Source organism: Chelonus insularis, unplaced genomic scaffold (genome assembly GCF_013357705.1).
Source record: "Chelonus insularis isolate UGA/USDA-ARS -01 unplaced genomic scaffold, ASM1335770v1 contig_135_pilon, whole genome shotgun sequence".
Classification (NCBI taxonomy): Eukaryota; Metazoa; Arthropoda; class Insecta; order Hymenoptera; family Braconidae; genus Chelonus; species Chelonus insularis.
In genome coordinates this window covers 258,331-286,191 of record NW_023276376.1, presented here as the reverse complement: position 1 = coordinate 286,191, position 27,861 = coordinate 258,331, and the positions used below count along the sequence as shown (strand labels likewise).

The 27,861-nt window shown below is 30.8% G+C and overlaps 2 protein-coding genes across 3 annotated transcripts in view; both read left to right on the top strand.

Moving 5' to 3' along the window:
* LOC118074426 (uncharacterized) lies at positions 1-4,752 on the top strand. Its single transcript, XM_035095639.1, has 13 exons — positions 1-72; positions 621-681; positions 757-862; positions 942-1,052; positions 1,110-1,287; positions 1,470-1,656; positions 1,736-1,824; positions 1,912-2,399; positions 2,487-2,670; positions 2,776-3,324; positions 3,580-4,199; positions 4,454-4,576; positions 4,639-4,752. The coding sequence occupies exons 1-13, from the start codon at positions 39-41 to the stop codon at positions 4,750-4,752; spliced, it is 2,844 nt and encodes a 947-aa protein (XP_034951530.1). The 5' UTR covers positions 1-38.
* Positions 4,753-14,667: 9,915 nt separating this feature from the next.
* Positions 14,668-27,861, top strand: part of CARPA (Carbonic anhydrase-related protein A) — a 35,373-nt gene continuing 22,179 nt past the window's right edge. For both annotated transcript variants that reach the window (XM_035095789.1, XM_035095788.1), the window contains exon 1: positions 14,668-15,337. In XM_035095789.1, the coding sequence (XP_034951680.1) occupies positions 15,223-15,337 (115 nt within the window). In that variant the 5' untranslated portion in view covers positions 14,668-15,222. The remainder of the gene's footprint in view (positions 15,338-27,861) is intronic.

Genomic DNA, 27,861 nt, shown 5'->3' with positions numbered 1-27,861 from the left:
GACGTTAGTCGAGAAAGACGGCTCCCATTCAAGAAAAAATGTCTCAAAACAATTTTCTACAAGGCTACAATTGTAAGTTTTATCATATATCCTTTCTTTCCTTTTACCGACACTCCTAAATCTTTTTCCTACACACTTTTCTTATAAAAAACGTTTATAACCCGAGAAAAATATTAGTTAATCTGTCAGTTCTGTTAGTCTATTACAAAATGAACTCTGTTAATGGCGGTTTTCGTTTATTTACTTGACTCGAATAAAAAAATCCGAGAGCTGAATAATCCACCACTGGTTTGTTTGAAAAATGTGCAAATAGTTTTGAACACTTAAATGTATATTCCATTTACTGTAGCCTGTAGTGTGTATAATTTTTCAATTCTCTTGACATTCTGTATTCCCTTGGAAATTATTATTTAATCAACAGCCATCAAATAGAATTAACGAGTTTAATTAATTATATTATATTATTTATTATTTAAATGATGATGTATTTTTTATTGAATCAGTGTGATACTTTTTTTTTAAGGTAATATATAAAAAGTTAAAATAATTTATTATTAAAAAATGGTGTACAATATTATTTATTTATTTTTATTTTTTCAATTCAACATTGTCATTTATAGGGGAGAATCAATTTGAAGATAGTCAGATACTTTCTCGATCTATTCCAGACGAAGTAATCAGGTAAAATAAAAAAAAAATACGAATTCCACATCATGGATCTTGAATAAGAAATTTAAATTGCCTTTGGTCATGTAGTATTTACGAGGTTTACGTGAAAGAAGAGTGTGCAGCTCAAGATGGAAGTAGTCAAGTCTCCGTTACGTCTGGCGATTCTAGTGAAACAAATCAACCCAATGTTCAGGTATTTTATTTTGTTGAGAAAATAAATTCTTATCAATAATAACATTTCATGTGATTATCAATTAATCATTACCAAAAAGGCTGGCGTCATAAGTTTAAATGCAATCGATATTGATGCCGTTAATATAGATGGAAATAATATGAAATTATTTGAAAAAAATATTGACTTACCTATATTGACTCCAAAAAAGGTAATATATCATTTTAAGGTATCCAAATAATACACTATTCTAAAATATAATATTTAGGTACCAGATATAATTATTAATCAACAAAATGATACGGTCAGTCAATCTCTAACAAATGATCCTATTTTAACATCAACCCCTCGACTTATTGATAAGGATGATCCACGGTCGAGACTTCATTTTGTCAAATACCTTAAACGTGATGGGAAAACTTTAAAAATATGGGAATGTGGTATCTGTAAGTAATTTATCATTGAATATAATAAAGAATAATTCAACAGTTATCATTTTACCTTGCTAAAATAATAAACCATCATTATTGAAATGCTAATTAATGTCACAACTTTCATTTAATGTAATATTTATTTACAACTAAACCTAGATGTTGAATAAGTACTTTTTTTTCCACGTTAATGCTAGGTTCAAAAGAATTTAGACATCAATATACACTGATGAGGCACTTACCTACTCACACTGATGAGAGAAATTTTAAGTGCGATGTTTGTGGTAAAGCTTTTCGTCAGCTTTCAACTCTTAGTCAGCACAAAGCAATCCATAGTGATGCTAGACCTTACGTGTGTGAATTCTGTAAGAAAACTTTCAACAGGTCTGTACAAAAAAAAATATTTATGGCTAGATATGTATATACTGTAAACTGTTGAGCTTATATTGAAGATTTTTTTTAGAGTTTCTACTTTGATATCGCATAGGAAAACTCATTCAGAAAATAAACCTCACAAATGTCATCTCTGTGGGAAAGGATTCCATCAGAAAGGTTACTATTTTTATTTTCGTTTTCTCTTGAAGTTTATGAATCTGAATAAAAGAAAAATATAATTTTTTATAATTTTATTTATCATAGGTAACTTAAGAAATCACGTCTTTACTCACACCAATGAACGCCCATACAAGTGTGAATTGTGCAATAAAGGCTTCAATCAAATGTCTAACCTCGTGTGTCATAAGGTGAAGGCTCACGCTCACGTAGAAAAAATGCAATACTCATGTGGAATATGTGGTAAAGAGTTTCCACGACGATTTTCACTGCGTTCACATGAAGAATTTAAACATGGTATAAAATATCGTAACTCATCATCATCTCAAGCAAGCATGTCGAATTCACCAATAAATAATGATAAGAATATTAAAATTATTGAATCAAATAGTAATAAAAATATTGATGATAATAAGGATGTCAATTCCTGCATGACAAGTATTTTAATAGATAAAATTGAAACAAAAGCCATGGAAAGTGCAATTATGAATGGTCAAACACCTTTTGCATTATTAAAGCCAGCAAAAGGTATTCCTGTTCTTGTGAAAGTTACTCCTGCTGGACCAAATCAACATGTGACTTTTTCTTTATACTCGTTTATCTTGTTTATTTATTATTGCTCTTGGAGAGTTAAAAATATTTTATTGAAAATTTATTAACAGATGCTGATACCAGCGAGCGCTGAAGATTTACGTGTAACCGGAAAAATGAGTCCATTTAATTCAGAAACAGAGAATAGAACTGTGCAAGTGAAAGTTTCAGTAGTTGCAACGATAGTACAAAATATTAATAGTGATGGAAAATCTAGTTATTTAATTGAACCACCTATTTCTGATCAAGATCAGGGTAAGCTTATAATCTTTAATCTGTCAATTTACTTGATGGATTAAATGGAAATTTCTAAAATTATTTTTTTGATTAAATTAAAAAATTTATTTTCTCTTATAATAGAAAATTTATTGACACCATTAGAAAATTCTCAATTTTATAATATGGATTCTTTGGGGGAGTCTGAACACCCTAGTGAACCAAGTCATAATAGTTCAATGGATGATTGCAACGAGTTGTTAGAGCTAGCAGCACAAGGAGGTATTCAATTCGTTCGAGCGACTGAGGATGGTCGTTATGAAGTGATGAGCAATAGTGAAGCACGAGATTTAATAGCACAAAATTCACATGATGTTACCATTCTTGAGGGTGCTGAAGCAGATGCAATCAATATTATGAATGCAAAGAATAATATAAATGACAATGTAATTGTCACTGATAATGATAATCAGATTATGATATTGGAAAGTGGAAACCAAAAACCAGTTTCAACTGAGGGAATTGAAATTCCCGGAGATAAGGATATTAGAATTCTTGATGCAAAGAATCTAGATGATCGTTTTGTGGATAATATGACCTTTTTCTCTTCATCAAAAATGGATGACATCCTTGGAGGAATAAAACCAATTGGATTAGACTCAGGGATTCCTATTGTAACTCCTGAAGAAGATAGTAAGTAGCAAATATTTGTATATATTGCATTCTTCACATCAAACTTCCTTTTTTGATACAAATATTTGAATATTTTTGTCATTCTTTTAATAAAGTAAGAAACTATTTTTAAAATATCTAGTAAGCTGAATTTTAGTTAAATATTTTTTAATCATAAGTTATTTTTTTGGATGATTTTATGGTATATTAAAAATTTCTTTTATTATTTTTCATACAAATATTAATTAAATAATAAATATCTTCTTTTTATTATAGTTATTGGTCCTCATCAAAATTTCTTAAATATCATGGACCATCAAAATGACATGGGGAGTCTTTCAAACAATTCTCAATCTTCAATACTACCTCTACTAACTAAAAATGAATCATCTTTATCCTTTTTAAATGAGACATTGTCCTACTTAAAAAGTACTCGTAGTTTCATTGATGATTTTAATATTCTTGGCGTAGATGGAATTTGCATGGAAGACAGTAACTCGGTCAATGTCTACGATCCCAAAATCAAACTTCCCGAGTTTGATGACATCATCAGTGACTCCAGTTTCTTGCCCATGAACCGGGTAGATGGCAAAGTCTTGAATGATAAAGGCCAAACATCAAAGCTTTACGCTAACAACGAGAGCAAGTTGACTCTGCCAAGTTTTGAAGACATGAAAATCCTTGGACCAAAGTACCAAGAGTTCGAAGCTGCATCGCAATTTCATGACATAAAAATATTTGGTGGATATGATCAATATCTAAGACCTGTCAATGGATATCGTTCTGGAGATTCATTAATGTATGAACCTCCACCAGGAAAAATAGATTTCAAAATGATGGGCAAAAAAAATGAACCTCAATGTTTTGATGAACTTAGAGAAGATGTTTTAGTTAAGGTAGAAAATGAACTTATTCCTTTAAATTCTTTATGGACAGAAACTTATGTATACAATGACTGATATATTTTATTTATACAACCGATACAATCAATCTACACACACTTAATTAATCTATTAACTCAAAAATAATTAAATTTAATTGTAAATTTTTTAATTATAAAATCCTATAATTGTTATTTTACAATTTTTATGCAAACAAGATCATTTATCTTATCTAATAATATTGTTATTTTTTGATCCTTTCATTGAAGGTCCCATCCCTTTTCAAATTAAACCCTTCCACAAGCTCCACGCCAATCACAATTCCTGATTTCCTTGAAGCTGATGCACCTAGACATATGGATAAGAATGGCACAGATAACTTTTTCTTTCAAGTAAATAAATTTTGATAATTAAATACATACCTAAGATAACCTATTTAATTTTTTCTATATAGGCTAATAACTTTTGTGATCCAGATTATCTCAATTTTCCATCCCAAAATAGTGAAAGTCCGAACAGTCAAACAGCTTCAATGTTTACCCTTGATGGTCTTCCTGACCTCAATTAACCAATCATTAAATATTTTCCTCAATAAAGTTATTTTGTTATTTATTAAATATTTTTAAAGAATGATACATGAATTTAGATTATATAAAAGTTGCATTTCGTCCATTTAATGCAATTGTAAACCTGTAAAAATATTAATATAACATAATTAATAAATGAAATTTCACTCTTTTACTGTACTTAGTATATTTAGCGAAAATAAATCTATTTTTTCCAAATAAAAGAAATATTCATTTAAAATATTTATAATTAACGTTTTTTTTTACATTAAATTTAATCATTTTTGCTAGTATTAAAATTTAAGATGAAGTTAAAATATATCAATTAATATTATGATATATTCAGTCTTTTAATTTATCTTATATATTATTATTATTTCAAGTATTTTTTTTGTAAAAAAAAACTTTAAACTAAGATGATTGAGGCCATGAAAAGTATAGCTTTTCGCTCTCAGTGTTCTTACTTCGAAACAAAAGGAGATGTGGAGATTTGAGAAAAGTGTGAACACCCGCTTGTTTTATCCTCTTTCCTAAGGGGATGCAATCGTCGGCATTTCACCTCAATTCATTTTCTCTATCTTTTTTTTATATTTCAACACTGTCATCTCCTGGTTAGAAAAGTTATCCCAGATTCCACCTCGTACTTCTTTACTTCTCATCACATTTTTATCTTCCCTGGATAAAGAGATGCTGTAAAAGGTCCGAAAATCAAAATTAAAACGTCTTTAGGTTTAAAAAAAAACCTGTAGATCATTTGTTACAGTTTTTAGACATAATTTTTCACTATTAAAATAATTATTATCTTTTGGAGCACATTAAACTTAGAAACGTACAGGTCATTAGGCAGACTGGTGAAATTATTTTTCAAGAGTATTCTAAAGAATAATGATCATTTTTACAATTTAAAAAATATAAATCTAAGTAACTATTAGATCATGAAGTATCATGTAAAATATAACTTTTTTTACAGTTACTTAAACTCATGTATACCGACTTTTTCCTGATTTTTCATTTTATTCGTTTATTTATTTATTTTTTTACTCCTTTCTTTACACGCATATTTTTTTTTACTTTGTCCTAAGTAAGTGCAAAGGTGTACGCGAACAAAGGTAGATCGAATTTGGGGAAATAGTCGTGAACGAGCGTTGAATTCCTGACGAGATAATTCACAATGCCTCATTCTCTCTGGGGAACAACAAAAGAAAATGCATGTCAGGCACGTGCATTCTTTGAAAGAAATAGTCAGCTGGGTAATTTATTATTTCTTTTTTTTTTTCATGATTTTTTCTTGATAGATCAAAAGATGTAATAAATTATATAAGCGCATTTTATTAAGTAATTTAAAAAAAAACAATAAAATTAACTTGTATCATTTCTATCTATTGACCAATTTATTATTACTTTATTCAAATTATTATGGAATATTTTTATAACGGATCAATAAATTTTTGAAATTCATATTAAAAAGTAATATTTTTCATAAGAATATCGAAAAGACTGCTAGCGGCTATAAAGGAGTCAAATTCTTCGAGTAGCTATTCTCAGATAAGTCTCTTATTCAGTTAAACTATTATAAATGTCTATTTATTTCCAACATTATAAGCATAAATATAAATGATTATTCATTTTTAAAATTTTTCTCAATCCTATTTATAATTTATTTTAAGTTAAACAAATTTATAAGCAATAATACAAATAGATGAATAATTGGAACAAAAAAAAATTTTACAGAATTAATAAACATGCAAAAAGTGGGTTTAAAGTAAGTGACAAGTATGAATAATAAATTGCAACACTTCTTGACTATTTTTGTGAATAATCCGTGCTTGATGAACTGCAGCTTAAAAATATGCAGTAAATTATATCCAGGAAAAAGTTATTCACCTCTTTTTGGTGTTAAAAAGAATCAAGTAAAAAAGCGGATAATGTTAGACGTGAATAAAGAAGAAAACAAAGAAATTTATCGCTGATTAAATTGGCGCCAGTAGTGGCAGAAAAGCTTCCTCTCTTACTTCTCCTTCACTTCCAATTTCAGGAGCTACCTTCTCATCTACTTTGCATCGTATTATTTCAACACGCATCTACCCAACTGAGTAACATTCCCTTGTAGGATACACGAGAAATGTTCTTAACGTTTAGAGAACCGTGAGAACAATAGTGTTAACGACAACGAGTCTGTTTGTCTACGGGAGGGGCAAATAAGAACCTTCAATCCATCAAGACTCTAATCACAATTAAATGCTCCGAAAATTTCCATGCTTACAAAGATTACATTTAATGAAGTGAAAAGCAATGATAAACAAATGATAGTTCAACAACTGTTGTTAATTATAATAAAATTAAATATTTTTCAATTTAAATAATTGATTGATTTTAAATATTTAATTTAACTGTTCATTTGCTTCCGTTCCTCTAGATTTTTTCTCTATACTTACTCAATAAAAAATGGTTGATGTATTGAATACTTTTGAATGTACATCTAAAAGCGTAGGAAGTTAAGTGGATGATTTTTTTTTGCAATTTGCTTTAAATCATATAATTCTACTTGAAGTTGGAGCACATCTGACGGTCAAAGTTCGCAAGGCTGACGGACTTCAGCTGACCAAAGCCCTTTCTTGCCCGGGGATCTGGAAAAGCGTTTTTACGACTGACGAAGCTAAATGCCTTGCGGGTTAAATCCAGTCGAAGAAAATACCCGGAGCTGAATACTCTAGTTTTAGTTTTCTCTCTTATACGAGCGTGCGAATATATCCCGAGGCCAGATGGTAAATTTAATAAGTCAAATTAGATTTACACTGAAGAAATGTACCGAAATGTATCTATGAAAATTTACAAATTTTCACCTTACAAATGAAACTAAATTTATCACACCAATTTGTATTAATAAATATTAATTATATACATCGATTCTTACTGCTTTTACTAGATATATCATCTGTTCAGATTATGTATTTTATTGCATAATGAGCATCTGCCGAATAAAAAACACTCATGATTCTGTGTTGAACAGATATTGGTTATGATTAAATTATTTCCTAAAAAATTTAGATAAAAAAAAGGAGCATATAATATTATTCATACCATGCATAATATATTTCATTGATAAATAAATTATCGTTTTCACATATCAGATGAATTATTACAATGATGAAGTCTTTAAACTCAACAGAAATTAAAACTGTAGCAAAAATAGATTTCTGATCTAAAGTTTTCATAAAATATAGCCTTTAAAAGTTGTAGTGTCCCGGGATTTTCGGAAGACATTTAGCGTCTCAGTCACCTGAAAAATAAAATAAATGAGTTGGATTTTCGCTTGATTTTCAACAAAAGTCAACAATAAAAAAAAATATAAATTCCCATTGCGGATATAATAAATCAATAAACAGTCAATTTTATTAATAGGCTATACGTATGTTGACAGATTGAAATAGAAATATTTTACGGTGTTGTTTATATACCTAAAAATCAGAGATATAAATGAAATTTTCATAAATAAAGTAATCTTTTCGCGGGAAATATGATATAGTGGTATTTTATTTCCACAAAATTTTCCTAAATAAACACCATTATTATGTATAGTTGGAAGGGGAATGATAAGGTACTTCGAGATGTTAACATAATTCAATTTAAAGCATGATTTTTTTCAACTATGTACAGAATGGCGATGAAAAAGTTGGCGTGTGACATGCTGCGATCACTACTTGTTATACTAAACACATCAGATAAATTTTCAATCGAGCAAATTCTGAAAGGGCGGTCTCCCGTTAACATTGAACAAGATTAAAAATCGATGCTGTCTGAGGTAGCGAGGAAGGAAAGAAAGTAAAGAAAGGTTTGAGTAAAAAGCGAATACCGTGATGTGTATGAAGGAGAAGAATATACGTATGGTCGGGCCCGAGACCTTCAGGTAAGTTGGTACATATAGTCAAGCAGTGGCAGATTTTAGTCAGCATACCGTGTAGCTAGTAGAAGATGCTAGAGGTTTGGTATACTACGTAGCTTTCTAGCAAGTCAAGGGCTGTGCAGGTATGAGACCGTCTAGAATTTCGAATGCAGTACACGTCGTCGCTAAAACGCCCCCATGATTCAATTCGCATCAGCTCCCACCTTCTCATTCTGCAGCACAACCCGTTCTTGCTAACCCAACATAAGCTCCAGTCCCTTCAAGACATTTCGGTGAGCGTCAAGTCATCTACTAACTCGACTACAAATTTTTACCTCACTTTGCTATACGAATCAAACATACCGAAGACGACCATCGCCAAAAGTTTTTTTCCAAAAACGAAAAGAATGATGGTGAAGCTGCGATTCGAATTGATTCAAGCAACGAATGAAACCAGAAACTCATGAAAAGGAAAAGGAAAACGTAAACTTTTTAACTTTGGTGCAAATTTTTTTTTCTATCTTCTTTCACCATCCTTTAATGTCGTGTTCGCTCATAATCTTTTTTCCTACTCTTTTCTATCAGAGGAGAATATTTCAAAAGTTTCTTTTCACCAGTCGTTGAGACCAATAATCTTGGGATTCGTCGAATAACGCCAACTGAATTAACTCTATAACTTATAATTAAGTAATTTGATTTAAGATAGCATTGATAGTAAAGACTTTTAATTAAAGTAAAGGTGATTTTCGATATCATACAATAGACTCTTGAAATTTTGATTTAAAAACAAAATTATCACAGAAATCAATACCCACATCACAAACTTTCTGCTAATTACATTCAATAACATTTTCTAATTTCGTTGCATCTTTTTTTGAAATAAGAAACATTTTATGTGATGGTTAATTTTATTGCTGACCCAACAAGCCACTGATGTCGTTTTTTCTGATGTGTTGTTTTTTGCAATTGCTCATAATCAATAATGTCAAGCGACAAGGCTTTTCTAGTCACGTATGCCAGTGACTCGAGAGGGTGACTATCCTCAGATATTTTTCCAAGTCTGTCATAATAAACTCAAGTTACGACTATTTTAGTATTGATTATACGGAATCATTTCTATTAAATGAAAATAGACGACTTGAAGAGATACATAAAAATGAACGACTGAGAATAATGACATGAATAAAAGTTGACTTTGACAAATCTCCATCCACTTGACCAATCGCTATTTTACCATATGTGACTTGAATGAAAGTTGACAAAGCTTAATAACACCAAGAAGATCAAGCCTAACATTCCAATGTGTCCACTAACCGCGTATACCTGCACACCTGAGGGATTTTGAGTTATGACCGGAACCAGCTGAAGCTTGGTCTATATAATGGAGACGTTTGGAGAGATGGAAAGGAGGTGGTAGCAAGTCTGCCATAGCCCCAGCTAATGTGTTAATGTATAACGTCCGTTTTACTCGCAAATCCACATTAATTATTCCATATCCAAAACTCAATTCTCTGTTGAGTCACTCGTGCAAGTTTGCTAGCTCGACCAACTTTACAATGTATACTTGAAGCACTAGTTGTTCCTTTGTATTCCTGCATACAAGTAAGAACAAAGAACATAGTAAATTGAATCAAGAAACCATGTCTAATTTAACTGATTAGATTATTTTTACAATTTCACTAAATTCATCAAGTTTCATTTGAATATCATTTTGTTGTTATTTTATTTTTTGATGAAACTCTTTTGTCAACTAAAATTTATGTAAGTATGTTTATTTATATTTTCCATTATTTAAAATATTAAATAGTTTGTACTTGGATACATATAAAATGACTACAATGATTTAAAATTCTAGACTATGAATGTATCTCTTCTATCGGATGGTGGTTGACCCTTCGAGGTTACCAGGAAAAGTCGTCCGGAACTTTCTCACCATTTGGAGCGACGCCAGACCGACGAACTCGTTTGTTGGAAAATCGCGCAAACAACGGTCTCCCGATTGTGAAATAGACTGAACTATTGGAGATCTTCAATTGGAAAAGTCATGGGTGCGTATTCTAGACGATTGCCAAGTGGTCCATTATAGACTATCACGTGAGTAACGTTCATGTGAAACTAGTAGTAATAATATGTTTTGCCACGATGTAATATATTAATAATATTCAAATTTATGCTAAGGTAAATATTTAGTATTTAATATTCTAATGAATATGGATATTTTTGAATTTTGAATTTATCAATAATTTATCGATATCTTGAATAGAAGATTCATTTAAGATGTTTAATGAAATGACTTCAGAATAACAATCTATAGGCACATGTATATATATTTATAAATATATTTATATGTATTTACTCAGTAAATTTATACATATGAGAGAACACACATTATGTCAACATCCGTCAATACATTAGTTATCAACCTCGCGAATAGTGAATCGCACGTTCGCAAAATTGAATTGTGTCCTCGGGATTGGGGATAAAGTGAAAAGGAGGAATATCCAGCATACGACACAATAATATGCGTATTGCCAAAGGATATGAAACATCCTGCACAACAAAATAATAACTAAAAAAGTCATAATATTTTATCTATTTGAGAATATTATTATTTATACAATAAATATAAATAGAAAAAAATTGAAATATTGAAATTCACATATATATTTTACAACCGTAAATTTTTTTTATTTTTAAAAGTATCAAAATTATTGATCTTATTTTTGTGTTATCTTTTTTTATGTAAATTTTTCAATCTATTTTTCACAATGACAAAAAAAATATCTACATATATTTCTATGGAGCAAATATATTAGATTTGAGTTGAAAACAAAATATATAGAGATATCGCTGTCACAACGATCAAGGAAAGACGCTTTATCCTTCAACGAACTACTGTACAAGTAGAGTTGAGAGAGTAGAGAAGTGGTAGCTAAGTGAAAAGTTTGGTATATGCTTGGACACTCGATGTACTTTAACTGGTCCTTATGACCGTTAACCGAAGCTGTTTGGATCCTTCTGATGTTAATACTTGATACTTCTGTTTATGAAAACAAATGACACTATGTCCTCCTAAACTATCATTTTCCTCAAGAGTATCATAATAATTACGATGCCAATTTTTTTTATTGCTCAATAAAAAAAACCTTTATCATAAACGAAACTTATTTAAAAGTAGGTTAATATTTTATCTAAACTATTTGAATTTCTAAAATGGGAAAATAATAATTTAATAATGCAAGTTAATTATAATCAATACAAACTAATTCGTTTATTATGGTGTTAGGCCGTGGACATTTGCAATTTCGATTAAGCAGCTGTTTTATACTGAAAACATATCCTCGAGCGAGAATCCAATGAGGGGTTGAAAAGCCATTGGAGAGAGTGGGAGAAGTCATCGTTAAAGTGGGATAATAATACGAAATGCAATCGTCACAATAATCGTCCACGAATGTACACACTGTGGCTGGATAAGCCGCTACAAGCATCGAGTCTATTTGTGGCGAATGTTGGCAAGTGTGTGGGCAACCGAGCTAGCAATATATGAGCTCAAAACCTTGCATATGCATCGTGTAATGACTTTATTCTATGCACCAATGTCATGATGGTTTAGAATTACCTTGGAAAACAGATTAAAATCATTTTCTTTCTGTCCATGTTTCAATCATTGATTTTCATTATTTTTTTCTATTATTCTATGATCATCATGCTATCGTTAGGCAAGCATAATATATCGAATGTTATAAATAATAGGATTTATGTACATGCAAATTTGTATCGTGGTGACTCTCTCATCTTCATTCTCTCCATATATACGTATGCTCAAATCTCCATATGTGCAAATAAACGGTTCAGAGTATATAAACGCCCTTCGCATGGATTTAACGCAGTCAACGACAAATTATCTGTTTTTCTGTTTACTTAGACAATAATCTGCTTTGCCTACAAATTTTAGTATCTGGATAACATAATGAAGGAAAAATTCGATTGATAGCATTATTTATATTTTTGTTTTGGATTTTTTTTTATTAGTTTAGCATCTATGTTTTTTCCCCTCAAGGTTGGAAGTTGTTTTAAAAAAAAAAAAATATTATATAGATATTCATGTGGTGCACTAAACTTTTGATAAAAACATGCTTTTTGTGAAAAAGCTTATAGTATGATTATTATTATGATTATAAAAACATAAGTCTTTCGGAAATGAAATGGTTGAAAAATGTTAGAAATATCAGGATAAATATTGGTATTTTATAATTCAGTAAAGTTAGCACTTTCAATATAAATATTCAAGAATTTATTGGAACATAGCGAAACTATATTAATATTCTATACCTTCTTTTAAATATAAAATTTTTTTTGTCTGAGAATTAATAAACTAAAATTTCAATTTCAAAAAAATCAATATTTAAATGAGTTTTTTCATGAAAAATTTATATACAGAGTGACAAATAAACGTAAGTGAATGTAAAAGGAATCATTGATATGCAGGATGAAAAAAATACAATTAAAATTAAATAGACAATCGTATACTTTTGTGCTTTAATGATCAAAGAGTGTTGCACATATTGATAGTGCAATAAATTCAGCTGCTAGTGTCACTTATTTCTATGCTATTGTACGGATTAATAAACATCTCATTTTTTTTGTAATAATTTTTTACTTCCTATTGGGAGTTGTTGTAATGGGTCCGATTTTTTTTTCTCTAATAATAAATATAGTAAAGAAATTTTTTAAAAGTTTTTATTCAAGGATTTATCACAAAAATGTACACACTGAGGTAACAATAGAGTGATTTAGTTCACTGCTGCTGCTCCATTGTTAGAATTCTTGTCAAATAATATTTTTATAATAATCTATCGAACCAGTTTTCAAGTATTTTCATCATTAAAAATATTTTTAAAATTTTTCATCTGAAAAATCAATTGTAAAAAAACTTGATTTGTTATTTTTGTGTTTGAAAATAAACTTTAAAAAAATGTTTATAATATTTTTTATTAATGGAAATTGAGAATATGTTAAAATATATTAAATTAATACAAATTATTAAGTAAAGAAATGAGAATAAATAGAGTAAGAAACAATACAATAACGAATGGAATATTCCTCGACAATTACGATAGAAATAGTGCTTCTGAGATTAGACTATTTTAACATTATTTGCGGTGAAACTAAACTTAAGTGTGCACACTCGAGGGATAGAAGAGCAAAGTATGCCACAAACATCTAACCTTGTTGCTTAGGTACTAAGCTTGAGAATCGCAGCGTTGATAACGCGTTATACTAATTTGGAGACCGCTCACTAACGACCCCTTTGCGGTCATAACTTTTGCCACAAGCCGGGTGCAGAAAGTACCTATACTGTGTATGCTCTCTCCTGTTGTTTTCTCTATTTTTCATTCTGTTTCACTTTCAACTTTTACCCCTACTATGTAGTTTCTGATGAGCTTTCTGTCTTTGGAGTGTGCGCAATACCAAGTCTACCAAAGTGGGGTGCAAAAACGTGTTCCCGCGCTTAAATGTCCGATGTTTCAGTGTGCGCTGTGAGCTTCTAGCCGAAGGATCGCATCGAACTTTTCTATAAATTATCAAAAATAAGAGACGGACTAAATACGTTGTTAAAATAATTTAATGTTAAATACAGTTATTTAATGAATTCGTATGTTACTAAAATTCTTCAGCTGTTTGTGTTAAATTATTATTATTTTAATTAAAGAGAAATCAACAGTACTTTTAACTGTAACTATTTAAGCGGATATCTTTTGTACACAAAAACAAATCGGCTTATGAGTTAAACTTTCATATTTTTATCATGTTATTCAATAATGGCTGTTTTTTTTATGCATCACTTATTTTCTCTTCATTTTATTACAAACTAACGAGTGATAAGTTTTGCAAGTTAGTTTACAAATAAGTTTTAGCAACTCTTAATGATCTCAACGAATGCTAGATATTCAAACATTAAACATTTTAAATAAATTAAATGACATCGTTCAAAGTCTCAAATTAAAAGTTACAAATGTGTCTAATCAAATTATGCTTGATAAAAATTTTTGAATATGAGTTTATGTTATTGTTAATGAATTAATCACAAAAAAAAATACTATGGAAATTTTCTAAAACTTTTGTTTGATGTTGAATAAAAAGTTTAAAATAAACGCAAGTATTGTACGACAAAGACCAGAAAATCACTGATATCCTAGTGAAATAGCAGAGTCAAAAAAGAAGAAAAGAGAATAAAATCAGAGGATTGTGGTTATTCTCAAGAGGAAACTGGAAAAAAAGAAAAAATAAGGAAAGAAGTGGAATCTTCGATCTTCTGGCTTATCCGAAAAGTGGATAAACGTTTCGGATTTACCACAGCGAATACGGATCTTGACTTTAATACAATCAACCGATAATCAATTAGGCTTAATTTTCAATTAATCGGTTTAAACTTTACCAGAGAAGATTGGCTATTCATCGTATCAATTAACGAACTAGTTAATTTTAGCTTGCCAACAGCTTTGACTTATTAACTCCATTCCTTCGTTCACCGAGCGGAATAAACATTATCCATGAAATCGTTACGAGATCCACCTGTCATCGAGGGATGAAAATCGTACAAATTAAAATGAATCAAGTCTACGAGTCCTTAAGGGTTGGAATGTGTTTAAGAAGGCGGTTAGTGATTCTCTGTCTCATTGGAATTTTCGCAACTTTCAATCGTGAGTTTTAAAGATACATTTCATTTGAATCTTTATATTTTATTTATTTAAGTGATTAGTAAAAGTACGTAGTATTTTTTTAAATTATCTTCTGTAGAAAATGATTTGATAACAAGTAGTTTTAATTATTAATTGATAATAAATAAATGTTTAAAATGCGTGAACTGTTTAAAAATACAGATGAATATTAACAATTCACAGAACCAATACACTGTTTTATTCTAAGAGTAATGCCATGAAAAAATGTTTTTTTAATGTCTAAAGTTATAGATAAAAGTATGAGAAACTAAAGTTTCGAAAAGCATGAGATTTGAGATTTGTGCAATCCCATTTTACTGACCTCCCTCGTGAGAACACCAGAAATAATCCATTTGTTTGTTTCGTGTCTCGAAGTGTGAGGTAGCAGACGGTGTCTTGGCGAGTCTCTAAATTTTTTATTACCAACTTCGAAGCGTCGAGAGTGCTGTTGCGCTTTCTAGTTTTTCTTTTATAAAAAATGTGCATTTCTATTTTTTTTCCTTTTGTTCCTTTAACATTCATTTCAAAGATCGAAATAAATAATAAATTCAACAATAGATGGATTGACGGCGATATTGACAAAGATAAAACAGTAAATATTAAAAAAGAATCCAATATCATTTTACTTTTGTTTGTTTGTTTTTTATGAATTTTTAATTATCTGAATAATAAAAATTTGATTGGAAAAAAAATTTCAATTACTTAAATAATTTCAAAAAGCCTTTACAAAGAGTTGAGTATGCTTAAATGCTCGTCTTTAATGGCCCGTATACATGCGTCGATGAATTGAAGCGGGATAGAGAGAGAGAGAGAGAGAGAGAAAAAGTGGTATAGGGCAAACGCAGGGGATGACTAACGTCAATCAATGTGATTGAGGGTTCTAAATGCGGTGAATAACAATTTACTTAAAATGACAACCATACACTCATCATTATCATAAATCTCAAGTGGTCAAATATTTGTATTTCATTTAAATTAGTTGACATTTTTTCGAAATTATTTTTTTTATATACTTATCAGTGTAATAATACAATTATCATTACAAGCATTTGTGAAACTTTATATCAACTTTTCGAGGGGCACTTTTTTCTGATGAATGAATGGTTGATGATTTATGACTGATGAATAAATTCTAAATTGAATTAATTTTTTTTTTTTTTTCAATTACATGTATCAAAAAAAAAAAACAGTACATAGATAAATATAAAAAAGTGGGATTTATGCGTTGAACTATCCTTCAAAAAGTTGGACTTATAAATAAGTTGATTGCATTCTCGATAAAAATTGACATAACGAGAAACAGCGTAGGAATAATGGTAAATTTGATTGTTATCTTATGGTTTAGAGCAAAATTAATAATAATTGTAAACTCGAAGATAGGTAGAAATGACAATAAGCTGACAATTATTATTACGCGAAATATTATTCGTTGAGAACATATTAGAAAGCTTCCATCGCGATTCCTTTGTTCAATTGCACGAAGAAAGGTGGAGGTATGCAGGCTGGTTCAGACGTCGAGGATATGGGATAATAAGGAGTAAGGACAAGAGCGTCGAAAGAACGTGACTGGAATCAAGTGCAACGAAAGCTCAAATTACTCTGACAAACTTAGCTCTTCCTCTGACTTTTTTTTTGTGCTTCTCTAACTAACACTCAGTGCCATTGTCGATAGGACACTAGAAATGTTTTCCTCTACTTACCATACCGCCATTTAAAAATGACTTTATCAAATTTTACACTTTAATAATATCGTGATTCTGTTGAGATGAATTTTATGATATTTATCTGTTGATAAAAAAATCAAATAAATTCATTAGCGAGTGGAGAGTCCCAAAAAAGCATGAATATGATGATGAAGTTGATTAATGGTAGGAAAAAATGAATGTTTTATTCACTTATATCTCTTTAGAGCTTGGAAGTATAAAATTTTCTATCCGAAAGTACGACAAAAGGGTCTTTAAGCAGTCATTAGACTGTCACAGAAATAAGGAGAATTTTAGAAGAGAACATTGAAGAGTTGATCGTATAAATGTAAAGTTACTGCATCGACATTGAACAATTTTGCAGTTTCTGAAATGGATGAAGAGTAAGTTGAGAGCAGATAGAAAAAGAAAGGGAATAAGAATAGAATACTGAGGGCATTATTGTTTTGCAAACTTTTTGGCCAACTTTTTAGTTGAAAAAAAGAACAAGATAACTTGCGCTCTTCCTCTTTCGCTTGTGATAGCCTGGTCAACTCAGAGCACAATGAAAAAAGACTCAGACATTATATGGACAAGAAGTAAAAGAGTGAAAGAAGAGGGGGAAGAAGAGTAACAGTGACAATAACAATTCCATGTCACGACTGTAAGTTACAGTGATAAAACTGTGCTGCGGTAGCAACGCGAAGAGATGAAATGAGTTGGCAGTAAAATCCGGAAAACTCTACAGTACATATATGCTCCTATTTGTATCAATTTACGTTGCATGCTCTAGTGGTTCCGCACGGGTCTGTCTAAAGCACCGCAGTTCATAAAAGTAAATGAAATCAAGACGATCCAATCAATAATTTACCGAATCCTTTTTTCATATCCTCTGAGAAATTTTCATTTACCATTTTCATTTATATTCTTGTTTATAGAATGAGATTATGCTGACATTAATTTTTTTCTTCATTCTACTTTATTCATACATTCAAGGAGTTTTGCATTTATACTTTTCTCGTTATTTTTTATATCTCAATATGATAATAAAACTTTTTTTCATATGTTGTAAATTTTTTCTAAATAATCATAATAATAGTAAAGGTATGTGAATATAACTATTTTTTTGACATTCAACATGAAATATTTTGATGTAATGATCAATAACACAGGTTATTTTATTTCATTTAATGAATAATGGACAATATTAATCAAATATTTTATAAATAAATAAAATAGTTTATTTATAGTCATATTTTGTTAAATATAAGTAATATTACAAAACAAATGACGTAATTTCAATTGTTATCATGATTTTTGTTATCGTTTTAACAACTATTTTGATGGTGATTATTATTATTAATAGTAAGTCTACGAAGAAACTGTCGTGAATTAAACCAAGTTTCAATGTAAAACACACAATTGCACAAAGAGAGTCCAAATGGCAAACTACACGAAACTAAGTCAACTGAACTCTCTACTCTCTTCCTCTGGAGTCGAATGTTGTCACACACGTGAAAATGGGTGTTGGCGAAAGGAAGGGGAGAATTCAACCGCATTTATCTGGCCAGTTGGCACTGGCCAATAATACCTGAATACCAAAAGTCACCATCTAGCTATATCTAACCACTCGCGTCACCTCCATTCGCCACTCTCACGGTTTGCCGAAGCACCTCTACCGTTTGCTACTACTATGGGTAGTACTCGCTACGTTCCTTATCTTGTTCAGTTCCGAAAGCACATTAGATTTGCCTATCTACTTCAACTCGAAGCACAGGAAAAAGGAGTGGTCCTACGGACGAATATTCGATATCCGTTCTAAAGCCATATCGGTATCACTTACACACACAATCCGTATACTTAATGCATATTATATATTTTATATACACTTATCTATAATATGTTTATTATATTACCACTCTGAGGTTTTACATTTTCCCGAATAGGCTAAAGTTACCGAAATCCCCATATTCTATTGTTTTCTGTCTGAATAAAATTTTATTTCCCTTGAGATTAGTCAGTAAATAAAAACATATTCCTCGACTTTATCGATCAGTTTATCAAAAACTAAAGCTTCATCTTTTTTTTGCAATAAGAATGCATTTCTGGAAAAATTTTTTTTAAAAACCTGACTCTGCATTTTTTTAAATACTAGCTTAAAATTGTTTCATACTCCTAATAATTAAATTTATTTCAAAAAAAAAGCTTAATCTGATAATTCTAAATGGAATTTATCTTATTTCCGTACTATGGTTTTATTAATTTTTCGAATAATAATATAAATGAAATTAGATCAAGCACAGATCTTTTAATTGCTCTTCTTAATAATCAATAAATATAGATACGTATCGATTAAAAATTGAGAACCGGAAAGTGAGAAATAATGTGTGTGTGTTTTTTTGTTAACTTTTATCATTTAGTTTTATTATAAATGTGTTAGTATATGTGTAGAAAAGAGCGCGAGATAAACTGCACGTCGGATATTCACATGTGGCAGTTTTGTAGCTTCATTTCGATACAGATAGTGATGTCAGCACGAAGGGAGAAAGAACAGTAGTGAGAATACAGTAGTACCAACAGACAAGCCCGAAAGTATAGAATGGTCGAGTTCCGGGCTTCGAGGGGTTGCAAATACCTCGACTCTACTATTCGCTTTGCCTCTCAGTTAGGAGATAGAAACGAGAGTAGGAATGAGAAAATGGTCGAAAAGCTAACAGACAAGGATAGGCAGTAAACCCGAAAGTAGATAACGCTGGATGAAATGTGCATGGGCATTATTTTTCCGGGTAAATGTGGCGTAATAGAAAAAATTGCGCGGCTCCCGTTATCCTATGGCTTATTCACTTCAATGCTCTCTCCGACCAACAACAACATGGAAATTATCTGCATGCGCTTAAATAGTTTTTAGGATTTACAAATAATACCTTTTATTATTCATATTTGTATTCCCATAAAACTAAAGAGATAAATAGTTTAAGTGAAGAACTTCTCTCAGATTAAGTGGAATAGATGATATTTACATTTACAACCTGCTATGTATGTTCACGATGCTCGTTTAATCATCTAATCAGTTGTTAAATGTGTTGAACTTCATTTATATGAGACATATATGGTTTGAATAAATGAATTACCGTCTATCTTTTCCAGTAAAAGCTATAAAAAATGACGTTTAAGGATGAAGAAATTTTAATATTTTCTTTTCCCCTCTTTATTAGAGAAAGAATAAAATTTTTATTTCAAATGATATTTTTTGACTAAAATGTCATACTGTTTCAATTCTATCGAGACTTTTAGAGTAACTTTCTGCTGCATAATTTTCGCTATGTATGCAGAGTATTTTGCGAAAAATTATATTAAATTTGCAAGTAGTAAAACTGGAGATTTAAATATTTCACGAGTTTTTTCTATTGGTTTTCAAAAAAAAAAAAATATTATTCAGCAATGAGACATATGATTTTAAGTATTTGCAGTGTAAAAGAGTGTACATATATCTGTGTATGTGCAAAATTCCTGGAAAGTTTGTAAATGCGGTCTGATTCACTCTCGCATGGTATAAAGTTGTGGTTTAGTTGAGTAAAATATATAGAAAGGAAGAGTATAGTGACACTAGAAAAAATTTGTATGTATACGTATATGTACACATATATGTAAAGAAGCAAGTAAGGTTAAATGTATGTAGACCCCTGCATCAATGAAAAACCGCGTTCCTATAGTCTGAAAAAAGAAAAATCGAAAAAACCGTCAGCGAGAATCCTTGGAAAGAGATAAAAATAAAAAAAAGAAATTTAGTGAACGAATACATACAAAAATATATGTAGATGTGTATGTATATAAAAGGTGGCACAGATAGAGTAACGTATGAATGTGGCATACCATACTAGTTTGCTGAGTGGTTGTGGCGACGGCCAGGCGCCAGTGTCGGTTAAAAGAGGAGGATGGGTAAACTTTTAAAATGTATCGCTACCAATATATAGAATGTAACGCGTGAAGAGTGATTCGATGAAAAAATTTGGAAATTAAAATAAAACAAACATTGAAATTGAAAAATTTTGCCACACAAAGCAGACTAAAAAATTGATTAATAACTCTTTTTTTTTTTGAACCGTTAGGATTTATAAAGAGAACAGATGACTATAATTGTATCTGCAGTACACATTTCTTATGGAGAAAATTATTATCCAATATAACCTGCTGGAGTTGATAATAGAGTACATCATTGTAATTCCTTAGAAACACGCAAGAGAAGTTTTAGGTTGACATAGAATGTACTGGTCATCGCTTGTTCAGAAATTCTTCGAATAATCTCTAGCTCAACTTCTCAGCTACAATATTTCATTTCAAGAAGTTCAAGTTATAAAATAAACCAGGCTACATATAAAAATGCTAGATTGTAACGAAAAAAATCACTTGATCAGTACATTATAGAGGATATCTTTACATTGCGAATCGAAGTTTATATCATCTTTGGTATCTCAGTATATTTCACAGCAAATGGCGCTAACATCCGTAAGGTCGCAACTTATCTCCTCCCTTCCTCTCTTTATGTGCAAGACACTTTCCTTTATATCATTTTTTTATATATTGACTGATACTTTTTTTTGTCATCATTTTTCAGTTCATTTATTTAAATTGTTGTCTCAATAACCATTTTTTTCAACCCTTTTAAAACACATATGGCATACCCCTATCGTATACTAGTTCAAACAATTAAGGTCATTGTTTGATTGGTTTACTGGTAAATTTGTTGTTATAAAAAAATGAATGGGTCGAAAACATTATTTTTCAAATGAAAAAAAGATTACTCAAAGCTAAATCGATTAAGAGTTTATTTCAAAAAATTTTCGAGTTATTAAATTGAAACTTCAATAAAAAGAATGCAAACATTTACAAAAAAAATATTAATAATAATAAAAAAAAACTAAGATAAAAATAATTAAAGTTAATATTGGATAATATAGTTATTTTAAATTTACAGAAATCATTTTTTAAAGAAAAGTGTTCCTCGAAACGTTTAAAAAATTTAATAATATTTTTAGCTTTTTATTTTAATTATATATATATATATATATATATATATATATTTATATATAAATGTATGGGCATGTGTGTATATAAGTGAGGACAAACGGACAATAATGAAGAGCAGGAAGACAATGAAACAGAACACCTTTATTGAGTTTCCAATATCGTGAAAATCCACATTGGATTGGAACTCGATCTCGACACCATACGAACGAGTTAGCTATAGAAGTAGAAATAGAGATGTAAAAGTGACGAGAATGTGTGCCGAACTCTCTCTCTAAAACTGCTGGATAATCCGTCTACAGTGTTTCCTACTGTATGCATACATGCATGCATGCAGCCGGTAGTCGACCGGATTCACCAGTTTTCTTTCTCACTATTCTCACCCTACTCTTTCCATTTCACACTATGCAATCCTACAAATAGTCATCAATAGTATGTAGGTGAAACTTCAGGTTTTAGCATCCAAATGGTAGCAATTTGGAACAAGTGATAAAGGTGACATAGCGGTTAGAAATATATAGTAACGAACACAGAAAGGGAATCTAGGATCAACCTTGTGTCCCCAAGACTCCAACACTACTTGTCAAGGTGTTAAGTACCTAAATAGCAACCCTCGTGGTATTAAGAGCACTCCCTCACCACTACATTCCACTTCCTCAATGTAAATTATACATGACATTGTTTCGAATGAATAACTAATTCCGTGCTAATAAAAATATCATCTATTTCAATAATCAATATCAATATCTGACTGATAATAAGGTGTTATGTCTCTAGTGGGTTCTTAAATTGCTCCGTTGCAATAACCATTGCTAAAAGCCGGGTAAGCACCAAAGAGAGAAGTTGAGTCTCTGCATATCGGAAAACAATTGAAACGTTCGCACCTGAACTCGAGCGTGAGAATATCCCAGAGGCCACGAAGCAACGAGCTGCAAAGATAATTTCCGAGAGATGGTTACCTACTAGCTAATTAGGGAACAGCTTAATGACCTTTTACCAATTGTCCAAAGTAATCAATAATCTATATTTAGTGACACTCTAGCTTAATTATTTTCTATATCCAATAATATCTAATCATTGGAACTTAAATCTCGCCGGGAATTAGAAATAAAAAAAATTGTATCTTCAAGGGATTCGTATGAATTGAAATTGAGCGAAAAAGAAGCTTCAGTTGATGTATAAAATATGTCAGGATGCAAGGTCCGTCACGTCACTTCCGGATTGTACTCAGGAAGGGATAGAAGCTAGAGGGGCGATGAGAGTTGAATACGAAGCAAGAGAATCCGAGTCGATACGTGCACAAGCTAGAAGTCAATGCTCCGAGACATTTTCGTATGTTAGGAAACTACAGAGACACGTCGATTCCATCGGGAATCAAAACTTGTTCGTTTAAGTTGGTGCTCTTCTACTACCAGTGGGCCAACTACCACGAGAAATAGATGATGCAAAATGTATTTTCCAACACCAATGTTATGTTTTTGGTGATCTTTCATTCTTTTTCTCTTCAACAATACACTTTGGCAGATTTCCCTTATTTTGATGAACTCACCTAAATGCATATAAACAGACTTACGTAGATAATAATTTAAATTTGAATAACAATATACCTTTGAGTTCAAAGTATCGGATAATATATATATATTTAATGTATTAATATACAAACACGAATTGTTTATTTTTAGTTGATTTTATTTTATCAAGTTATATTCAAAGAGGCTAAAAGGAGTGCAAATGAGAAGAATATTCTAGCTAACAATTTCGGCTCTCGTTAATTTAGGCACCTATTTGAATATAAATTCAGGCATCTCCCTAGAATTTACAGGTAAACGTATTCCCAAAGATAAAGTAATAGCTTTTGGTCCTTGAATAAATCACCGGTAAAATGAATTTGTAAATTTTTTTTCTCACGAAATTTTTAAATATTTCAATATTTATTATTGTAAATAATACAAAATGAAATACGAAGACATATTTTCAAGTCGCTTCGTCGCGTTGACACGTTTATCGGTATAAAATCGTACCGTTCAATTTCACGGACCGAAGCGTCCGGCTCTTTCCCGTGAACTTTCAGAAAAACGAGATATCGCTTTCAAAAAATCCGCTTGCAAGAATGCTTTTGAAGAGATATGCAACGTTGCAATATTTTTCTACTTATAAACTTTTTTTGTCTTTTTTTCTCCTTACTATGTAACCACATAATGAATTTTAATAATGTATCAGAATTGAATTTATTCGAGTAATTATTTTTTTTTTCTCCTATTTTTAGTTTTCATAGAAGAAAAAAAAATTTAATTAATTGTTTTCAATACTTGGCTCTACATTTTTATTGGTTGTACATTTTTTGTTTCATTTTTTTTTTTCGTGATAAGAGAGAAGTGTGAAAGTTTTATTCCTCTATTGGGCAAATACCCAAAGGAATAAAGGTAGCCTAAAGCGAAGAACGTCTTATAGTCAATGGTGAAGACGTATCCCTTCTCTAAGTTCTAGACAAACAATTCGCGAGAAGAATCTATACATTTAACTTTGTTTCTGTTATTTTTACCTTCAATTAATTTTTCAAATAAAAAATCACGAGTTCTTTCTCCTTCTCGGATATTATCAAGTTTTTATTAAAAGATTTTTTAAGTCAAAAGTCGATTTCTTCTAAATAAAAATTTTCTTCGTATCCTCATAGACTTTAATTATATAATTATTTATATAAACTTCGTACTATTTTAAAATTTTTAAAATACTCGGTGAACTTTTGAATATTTATGTTAATATACATGTTTTTTTTTGTTTTGCTGTTATCCATAAATCCATTATTTTCTTAGAGAGGAAATTAATTAGTTAAAAGATAATTGAATTATTGAAAATTTTAACAGAAATAGAATGAAATAAAGTATCTAAAGAGGGATAATAAAATAATTGAGATTAAATTTTTTTCCAGTATTTTAAGTTATATTAATAGGAAAAAAAATATTTTATGTAAAAGCTTTTCGTTTCTGTCATTATAGAATACTGATTTTCTCTTAATCTTTTCTCAACATGCTTTGTTGAAGCGACAAGAGCGCACTCTCGAGGTTGTTAATGTTAACGAGCTTGGTTCTCTTGGGATTTCCCTACCTTCGTTTACACGCTCTCCCATCACCATCATATTTCGTTCCTGAATTTCAAGCACTCTCTTCTACGTATTCATTTAAAATTAATAAAAATATTGAAAATATCTATTAAAAAATTTTTCTTTCTCAACTCTATTATCCCTTTTTTCCACTAAATATAGATTGAATTAAAAAAAAGGAATATCTTAACAAAAAAATTGTATTGAAAAAAGTTTAAAAATTTTTCTTTATACCAAGCTCATAATAGTTTTTCATTTATAGTAAAATAACTCAGCATTCAATATTTCTTAACATCTTCATAAACTTAGCCTATCGTTCAATTGAAGGTTCTTCTTTCTTTCCTCCTTTTCTTTCTCTATGCCTCATTTTGACTCTCTCATTGCGAACTTTCGACACGAGGTCTCTTTTCATTTCGAACCACGACAAAAGACTGTGAGCCAAAGCGTAATCTAAAGTTCGAACACCCGATCTAGTATGGAACTTGTGAAAGAGAGAAAATGAACGCGTAGTAGTGTGAAAATAAAGGGGGCAACGACATTGAATCGAAATAATATTTCTACAACATCCAACTAGCAAATATCCAGTAACTTTTACCTTTTTGATCTAAAATCCTACAAAATTATTTTTATTCCATTAATATTTTATTTTTCCATCAATTATGTTTCATTTAAAAATAATAAATTTCAAAGAATTACATCAAAAGTAGCGTAGTCGTTTTTTTATGCACGACAGTTTCTTTTAGATATGCAGAGAATTTATTAATAACATTAAATTTAGAGAAACTATTTAGAGAAAATGTCCTCTCTATAAATTTCAATATTTAACGAATGTTTATTCAAAATATTCGTAAAATAAATGGTATTTTTATTGAATTATGAACAGCTAAAGAGAGAGGTGGACTTTATAAAATGTTTACAAGAGTTTGAAAACCATAAAATACATATATACTATTAACAAAATTGGTATATATATATATACGCGAAATTAACTGTTATGTTCTTAGATTAACCCTTATCGCTCGACCCAGTTGGCCATTGGATTACCTGTCGCTCTGTAACATCCCGTGGAAATCCTGTGGCTCATGGATATATCCTTTGAAGATATCCGCGTAACAACGACAGGCTCCTGTAGAATAAAAGGTTTCAATTTAGACGACAAATGTCTGATGAATGATACAAAAAAAGAATCCAATATTTATTTCTAGTTCCGAAAAAATAGAGTCACTGAGTGCAGAATAGAAAATTCATTTATATGATTAACAAATAAATAATTAGCATGATAATTTTCCAATAGGATTCCATGGGCATAGAAAGGAACGAGAAAATGACATTAAAACTAATTACCACATTACCCCTGTACTGGAATTGAGTTTAGGCAGGCGGCTGGTCACGAGGCCGTGTAATAAGCCACCAACCGGTCCAAAGGGTGAGAGATGCAATAGTAGAAACGGATTACTCAAGCGTGTTACCGCGTTGTTAGTCAGTTACGTCACGCCCCACAAGTATACGTGTCTTGGAACATGAATAGAACGCGAAATACCCTTCAGTCTGTAACTTGGTTACGCTTTTACACGTGACGATCTAGTCCGATCGCGGTATCAAACTGATGATCGTCGCGAATCAAGTGGTATGGCCCACCGTTACGCCAGACAATTTGCGGCAACCAGAAATTTCCAGTTAACTGGCACAGTTGGTCAACTCGTGCGAATCATGATAATGTGGAGGATTTTTATTACACATTCAGTGAATTATTTGCCAATTTGAATCCTCATTTAATTAATGAAATGAATTTTTAAATTTAATCACTGTCATTTTTATCCATTATTAAATCCACAAATTCTTTGGATTATTCTAAATCAATAAATTTGTATTTTAATTACTTTAATTAATAATTATCATATCGAATGGTTTTATTTTTTATCTTAATTATTCAATATTTCATAAAACTTTACAATAAATTTCATTCTTTATCTCTTTTTGATAGCAAAAGAAAAAAGAATGCTGTCTTTTAATTACGACGCTATTGTATCAAAGTTTCCAGAAGTTCATCAATTGTAATAAAGTTATTTAATTACACATTGTGTTAATAATATTCAGAGGATTATAGTACTATTCTATAATGTCTCTATATCGAGAATACAGTATTCTAGCAATTTCACATCATGATAAACAGAGACTTTCGATTGCCTGAATGGCACTGGGACTCATTACTGAGTTATTGTGATGTGAGCATTTGCTGTCGCTATCAAAGGTCCTTATTGGCGTGGTAGCTGAGCGGTTGTGGTTGTGGAGGGAGACAGTAAGAGCTAACAGGAATGATAAAGGTCGCAGGTAGGTCAGCCCCGATCACCGAGCTTGCGACCGAACTATTACTGGATGTGAATTGATCTTCAACCACGCATCTATTTCGTCGATTTTAACTGCCAACACATAGTGCTAGTCAACTCTCCGCTCGATTCTACGCACACGCCACGGCCACCGAGTGCGACCAAACTGAATTACATATTGTCCTCCTATAGGTTTAGGAACTCACTGTACGCTTACCCCTGAGCTACCAACTCCACTACACTCGTGACGCTTTCTCAATAATTGAATCATCACTAACTACTTTAGTCAGATTAATCCCTACCATTCGCTAATATTAATCTTACCCCCTGTCCCCCAAAATATGTCGAAATTTACTTCCATAAAGTACTTAT